Raw genomic sequence first — 7845 nt, forward strand, 5'->3', positions numbered from 1 at the left:
CTATACTCCAATAAAATTAATTTTAATAAATAAAAATAAAGGTGAAGAACATTGAAATGAATGTGCAAAAATAAATAAAGTGCCATCTTAAAAAGAGAAAAAAGGAAATGTGAGTTGTCTTTATAACAACAGACTGTCTAGAGTTTATAACGCACGGACAAAACTATCTAGCTAGGCCCTCCTGAATAGAGTTCCCCCCTCAAAAAACAGGACAAACTGGAGTCTTTTCAATGCTTTATTCATTCTTTTTTTGGGCTGCTACATTTTAGGATGGAAAGAGTTTCTACGGGGGAAGAAGGGGGAGCATCATCTCCCTCCCTCCCTCCCTGACTCTTGCTTTTTCTGCCATCACACCAAATATGAGAGCGCCTCCTGAAAGTCAAAAGGACAATATTAAAAATAAGAGCAGTTTACATGTCATTAGCAAGTAGTCAATATCCTATTTCACCACCATTATCCTGACAAGGAAACAAAAGCTCAAGAGTGATGAGTCCCACCCAGAATCACAGAGCTGAGAAGTAGCACACATTTTACAACCAGAACACAAGTCTTTCTCATTCAAAAATGCCTTCTAGAATTGTAGATACTGCACTTGCCCTGAGATTCCAGGACATGCTGAATGTGTGTGGGTACAGTCCACGATGGGGAAATACAGGTTCACAAATGAGAACAGGTCAGGTGGGAGTGGGCTGGAGAGGAAGGGCACTCAGGGTGGGTAAACCCTGCCCTTTGACCAAGTTAGCCCCACAAGCTGTAGTTACCAGTAGTTTCTTCACAGCCTCGGAAGCCTCTGGTGTCAAGTCATTGACACACATCCTCAGCCCTTCCATGAGGTGCTCAACGGAAATGCCCAAAGTATTCAGAAGAAGTTTAAGTGGGTCCAGGAATGGGAGAGCATCCACAGGCAAAGGCAAGACCTTGTTCACGTGAAGCGGCAAACTGTGGATGAGGAAGGCGGTAGCTGCAGAGCAGAAGAGATCCCAAGTGAGACCTCACCACCCTCCACTCTATCCGTGACTCCATTCCAGCCCTACGCATCTTGATTTCCCAACAAACTTCTGCTTCGGGACCTCTGCACCTCCTGTTCTATCTCTCTAGAACTTTCCTTCACCAGATAGCTACGTGTCTCTCTTCTTCACTTATTTGGTCTCTCCTCCAATGTTACATTCTCAGAGATGTATCTAAAATGGCATCACCAGTCACCCTCCTTCTTTATTTTTCTTACCACTACCTAAAATATTAAATTTTTATTTATTTATTTATTTATTTAACCTTCATCCTTCATACAGGATTGAATTTTATTCACTGCTGTATCCCAGGCCTAGAACAGACCCTGGTATACAGTATGAACTCAGTAGATACCAGTGATTGACTGGACAGGGGTATACTTTGCATGTGGCTGTCTCCACAGCCCATGAGTTTGAAACCAACGGAAAGATGCTATAATGACTTTCCACTTGGACACATGAATGGACCCAACCAGAGCCCAGGAAACTGCTCCCAACCAACTCAACTCAGTGCTACCAACATAACTGAGTAGGGACTCTAAGTCAGTTGGCGCAGAGACACAGATGAATAGAATAAGGTATTTGATCAGAGAACCCGTGCAATCTGATGGACAGTTAAGATCTGTGTGTGCCAGTGCAGCATGTGCTATGCTAACATTATGGACAAAGCTCTACAGAAATGCAGAAGAAGTGATGATTAATTCTAATATAGAAGAGTGTTACAGGGATTTTACCAGAATAGATGTTGCCATAGTTGAGTCTTGAGTCAAATATCAGGAGGACAGGGAAAGAAGGGGAGCAGCATTTGAAAGAGGAAAATAATTGACCAAGACACCAAGATAATAAGATTAAAGACCATACACAGGATGGTGAGTCTTCTTAATTCCACTTGGATGTGCTAAGCAGGTGAGGCTGCAACCTGGGTGAGATCAGATTTTAAGATTTGAATGGCATATGAATGAGTCTGAAATTTTTTTTCCCCCAAGTGGAATGGGGAGCTATCATGGCTCTTCTATGGGACAACTGCATTTTATATCTTCAGCAAGATAACTTTCACATAGATGTTAGAGAATGGGGGAAGCACATATTATACATATTTTTACAAAATACATGTGCATATATGTAAATACACAGATGTAGAAGCACATACATGAGACACACATCTTCCTGCTGGCGCTCCCACCCCCCATACTGCTGGCCAACACTTCATCCTCCTTTGAAATCTTTTCTGTTTTCTTATTTAAATAAAAAAAAATGGAGCTTGTACACCTATTTTTCCTTCACTTTCTATTGCCTATTTTCCCACCCAAAGTTCTCCTCCAGAAAGGAGATATTTATATCCTTCCCACCCATCTCTCTGCTGCCACCTCTCCTCAGGTACCCCTAGACATTGAAGAATGACAGGTGAAGTTACAAATTAGTTCAAAAATTCACAAGTCAAAGTCACCATTGTAGCGTGGGTATCACACAGTTTCTCATGATTAATCTCCCTACTTCTTACTTTCAGCACTTTGGTGAGTGTCTTCTCTGTATTTACCTATATATTTCAGAGGGGAGATCCTCAAAGCTTTCTGTTCTCCAAATGAGCAGCAGCCATTATGATGTATTCTGCAGATACACCCAAATGTATCTTCCTGTAGCTAAAATGACTCCCTCCAAAAAGAAAGGATTGGTTGCCAGTCTCCTCCAAGAAGCCAGCTTCTATACCCTACCTAGCAATGGAACTGTTCCACCACTCACCCCTGCCTCAGAGCTCTATCTGTACTTTCATTGTGTATCACAGTGGACCAGTACAATAGTGACTTCTGTAGAAGTCTTCACTCCTCTGCCAGACTATAAGAACCTTGACAGAAATATGCATGTCTGATTCAGTTCTGAATCTCCCAAAGCCCAGTGCCCAACAGATTATAGCAATTTAACAAATACCTGCTGATTGTATGAACATATAAAAGTAGCTATGTCTCAAGAGAACCAGCATGGCAAAGCTATGTCTCAAGAGAACCAGCATGGCAATCTGATTAGAGATGAGAGCAAAGATGACTGACTCCATAGGTTTCAGAAACATGAAAGAATCAAATCTTAATTCAAAATTAAGGAAAATCAATGGTGGCCCCTTGTAGCTCAGTTGGTAAAGAATCTGCCTGCAGTGCAGGAGACCTGGGTTCGATTCCTGGGTTGGGAAGATCCCCTGGAGAAGGAAATGGCAACCCACTCCAGTATCCTTGCCTGGAAAAATCTCATGGACAGGGGGCTGCCGTCCCTGGGGTCGCAAAGAGTCGGGTACGACTGAGAGACTAACACTAATGGTGGCCAAAGTTCAGTAATGAAGAACATTTGTTGACCCTCAGTGGGAGCTGATTAATTTCTTTGTAGGATACACCAGGGATAACTTGTGTTGGATTAGAGCTTGGAGCTGGGAGCAGGAGGCATCTGAAGTCCCTTCTGACCTTACCAGTATCTGTGGCTCTAAAACTCCCTTCACCATATGCCACCAGGAGCCTCAGCTCACTAGTTGTGTTCCTGTTATCAAGAAAGTAGAGAGAGATCGTGTGTTCCAGGCCACTTACCAGAGTAACTGCAAATGCCTATGGCCACCAGCAGGAACACAGTGACCAGCTTCATGGTGGGTTACCTGTGATATTTACCTGGAGTTTAAAATCAAACTGGAAAACCTAAGGAGTCCACTGAGCCAGTGGTTCCTCTTGCTGTACCAAGTGTGGCAGTGGCTTCTACACACACACATATTTATACGCCAAGGACTTGGATTTCGGTCACGACCACTTGACTGGGAAGAACAGCGTGGAGGTCATGTTTCCTCTCTAAACAAATTGAAGGCTTTTTCCACTTTCCCTCATGTTCCCATGAGAAACAAAGCCCTAACTTAAAGTACCCTCAAGGCTCTCTCACACCACAAACTCTTACACGAGACACGGAGCAGGATAGGGGGCGGTGCTCTGAAAAGAAGCTTTTGTATCAGGATTAAAAAGATTAAGGCTCTGTTGCTTTCCTCCAGTGTTCTATTCATTTAAAGTTCAGAGAAACACATTACCTGATGAACGCCCCAGTTGACAATTCTGAGGTCCCTCAGCCCTGAAATAATACATACTCAGCTTAATAGCATTTAGTAACCATGTTTCTCTGGAATTGACCCCAACCCTGTCACATATTTACCATGGCAAGATATTTTACCACTTCTGGTGCCTCCCACCTATCTGGGGGGAACACCTAGAGTCAGGCCTTCTCTGTGCTCTCATTTAATTCTGGACCCAAAGTAAAAATGCCTTTTTAAAGACCTGGGATTCAGTAGTTATTCTATAGTATTGTTCTCCTCATCTAAAATAGGACATTTAACAGCTAACAGCAAGACAGTCCCAAAGGGGTGTAACCCTGAGGGAAAAAAAATTTTTTACAAGATCTCATATATATAAATAACTTGGGTCACCAAAACATGCATGTCAGAAGCCTTTTGGCAGTCCAGTCCCTTGCAATCATGCAAATGAAATACTTGTTGGCCAGGGGAGGATCCCATCTGTAAGCCCAAGCCCTAGAGCTCCTTGGCGTATCTAGTGCAAGAAAAAGAGAAAGAATGAACCGTGAAAGGGAGAAATAGAAATCAGAGTCCAGGTGGGTCCCAGTCCCAGCTCAAGCCTACCTAACCAAATGATGTTACTGGCCTCAGCCACCCCCTCCACTGAGGGGGTACTCAGAACCTTCTGAGGAAGACATATCAAAGCATAGCCCACTTTAGATGCAAGGCCAGGAATTGGGGCCCCACTTGAGGGTATGGTACTATTATGAGGATTTAATATAATTATGTAGACCTAGGATGTAACTGTACCAACCCGAGATTAACACCTAATAAATGTCACCTGTTGTTCATTTCCATACATTGCCAAGTTACAACTGCCATTTCTTTATTTTTCTGCTACTTTATAAACTACACAGTGGAGATCATGTATTACTGCCACACATACTCAATTCTGCCTCTTCTACTGCTTTCTCTGCCCGAGAAAGCTTCATCTATTCCTGGGGAATTATCCCAAGCCAGAACTCTCACATGGCCAAGGCTGTATGTGGTGAAGTGGTATCGAGTCAACGTCATCCTTTATTTTTATGTTAATGACATTTTGACAGAATATGGAACCAGTACTGCCCTTATCTCTGCTGGTTGTTTCCATTTTGTTCTCAAATCCTCTCTGTGCACATCCACCCCCTCTGCTCTGCTCTATGGGAAGCTCAGTTTTCCAAACTGTGGTTTCCGGACTTCCTGGCCAACAGCATTTTGGTTAGGGAGGGCAAACAGGAGGCCCTGGGACAAGATTGGAGGGGAGAGAAAGGGAGAAAACAGGATGCTTCTCCCTCTCTCTGCTTCAGGAGACATCTCAGGCAGTGACTCCACTTCTCTATGGCTCCTTCCAGAAATGCCCTTTCACCTGTGGTCCAACACAAGCCAGGGAGTCCCACCACTGTTCCAGCTTCCATGGCACAGCCCCAGCCTGGACCCCACTTGCTCTCCCTGCCCGTCCTGGCCAAGAAGCAGTAGAAGCTTCCTGCACCTTCTAATCTCTGGGTTGACTCATCTTTCCCCTGGTTGCTTCAACTGCTTTTCTAGCACCTTGTAAATTATCTTTCAAGTTAAATTTTTCCTGTGTGGTCACCAGATATGGTTTTGATTTTTTGGTTGGATTCTACCTAACACACCATATACTAAAATATAATAGAGCTTTTGGTCAAAACAGCTCTTTCAGTTTGGAAACAGCCTCTCTCTCGTAAGTGCCAAGTTACAAGTTCACAAGAGGCTAGATCAATCCAGGAGAATCAGAGTGATACACACACAGATGCTTCTCCCTTTCCACCTCTGAAGTGTGTGGCACTGTTTCCGGCTGCTCTGTTGGTCCTGGAGGTGAGCTCTCTCCCGGGAAGCTCTTCAGACCCCTGTGCTAATAGACTTCTGGTGAGCCCATCTAGCAGTAGACCAGACATTGTCTTCACCAAAACCTAGTTGTAAACATGGATTGCTTAGACTAAAGACTGGAACCTCCTCCATGCAACACACACACATACAATCTCTCACAAACACAAACGTTCTCATGCTTACATGAACAGTAACATGTGCATGTGAACAGACACACATACAAAACCATCAAACACAACTGTTCTCAGTTTTTGTTCAACAAATAGTTGCTAAGCATCTTCTCTGTGCCCAGCACTGTCAGGAACTGAGACTGGAGCAGTTAACAAGGCAAGCTAATTTCCTGCTTTCGTGGAACTGACAACATAATTGGATAAACAGACAATAAACATGTAAACAAATAAAGAACTAGTCCTAGGTGCTGTGATGAAGCTAACAGGGTGCACTGATTGTAGAGAAAAAGAGGGTTAGGGGTACAGTCAGACCTGGGTTAGGGGTACAGTCAGACCTGAAAAGAGACTCAGGCTTGGCTACCGCCATGCTTCCTGTGTCCTGAGTCCATGTATTATTCATGTCTTTTTAGTCCATATTTCTGATGCTTTGACATTCTGGGGCCTTGCTGATCTTGGAGGGCCTACCGTTCCCAGGGCTAACTAATTCTTAGATAGAAAATGACTCACCTGGGAATGTACTTTCCTAAGCAAACCAGCCCATCTACAGCCCACACTGCCAACCACCTCCTTGGGGAGCCCCAACACTGGGCCACTGTCTGTCTGCCTCAATTACCCCCTGAGGCCCAGGCAGGTACCAAAGAGCTAGGGAGAGTGCCTACACCCCAGACAGAGCCCATTGAAATTATTCAAACTAGCCTATCCTATACCTGCTTACCCTGTCTCCCCATCCCTTCCCACAGAAACCAGAGTAAAGGCTCCTGCCCACTCCCCTACCACACCTTCCTGACAAACCAGTGCTTCTCATGCACCGTAGTGCCCTGTGGTGTGGCAGGCCCCTTTCTGAGGAGGGGCAGGCCCCTATCACTGTAACAATCTTTAAAATGGCAGTCATCTCTTGATCTGATGACCTGCGTAAATATAAAACACATTCTTCTTTCCCAGGACTAATTTGTAAACATCTCAAAGGACCTTTTCTTGTTCATATTTGGATCCTAACACAAAATCTTACACACTTGATACTATTATTAGGAACAACCAATCAGTGCCAGGCCCTACATTTTGCATACAGTATCCACTTCATTCTCACAAAACCCCTGATGATAAACAGCTTTAATCCCATTTTATAAATAAGAAAGTCTGAAGCTGAAAGCAATGAATTAATTGCCGAAGTCACTTAAATATACATAATGTGGCCAGAATTTGAGCCTTTTCTTCTGATTTGTATTTCTTCACCTTGAAAAACTTATGGACAGGGAGGCCTGGTGTTCTGCAATTATGGGGTCGCAGAGAGTTGGACACGACTGAGTGACTGAACTAAACTGAACTGAACTGAATAAGCTTTTCCAGAAAGCACTTGTTAAATAATTCATTAGAAGAAATGAAAAGGAAACAAATGCCACTGTTTCTAAATTAATTTGGGGTGTGTTTTTTGAATGAATTTTTATGGAGATTGAGCTCATAATTGGGAGTGGAATTTCAGTTAGTCATGACTGAGCATGTTTGGTTGATGTGCTTCTGTGGTAGAATTTAGAAATATAGCACGACTCCTGCCTCTTCTTAATTATATTAAAGGAAACTGTTAGCAGCAACTCAGTAAGTCCAACAGAATAAAGGCCATATATGACAAACCCACAGCTAACATTATTCTCAGTGGTGAAAAGCTGAAAACATTTCCTCTAAGATCAGGAACGAATCTAGGATGTCCACTCCTGACTATATTATTCAACCTAGTTTTGGAAGTCCTAGCTATAGC

General features: G+C 43.4%; 1 protein-coding gene across 1 annotated transcript; it reads right to left on the reverse strand.

The window, feature by feature from the left end:
* Nucleotides 1-221: 221 nt before the first annotated feature.
* SCGB3A2 (secretoglobin family 3A member 2) lies at nt 222-3733 on the reverse strand. The gene is made up of 3 exons (XM_040239759.1): nt 3575-3733; nt 762-961; nt 222-372 (listed from the first exon to the last, which is right to left on the reverse strand). The coding sequence occupies exons 1-3, from the start codon at nt 3627-3629 to the stop codon at nt 349-351; spliced, it is 279 nt and encodes a 92-aa protein (XP_040095693.1). The 5' UTR covers nt 3630-3733; the 3' UTR covers nt 222-348.
* Nucleotides 3734-7845: the final 4112 nt, after the last annotated feature.

The sequence above is a fragment of the Oryx dammah genome, unplaced genomic scaffold (genome assembly GCF_014754425.2).
Source record: "Oryx dammah isolate SB20612 unplaced genomic scaffold, SCBI_Odam_1.1 HiC_scaffold_5, whole genome shotgun sequence".
Lineage (NCBI taxonomy): Eukaryota > Metazoa > Chordata > Mammalia > Artiodactyla > Bovidae > Oryx > Oryx dammah.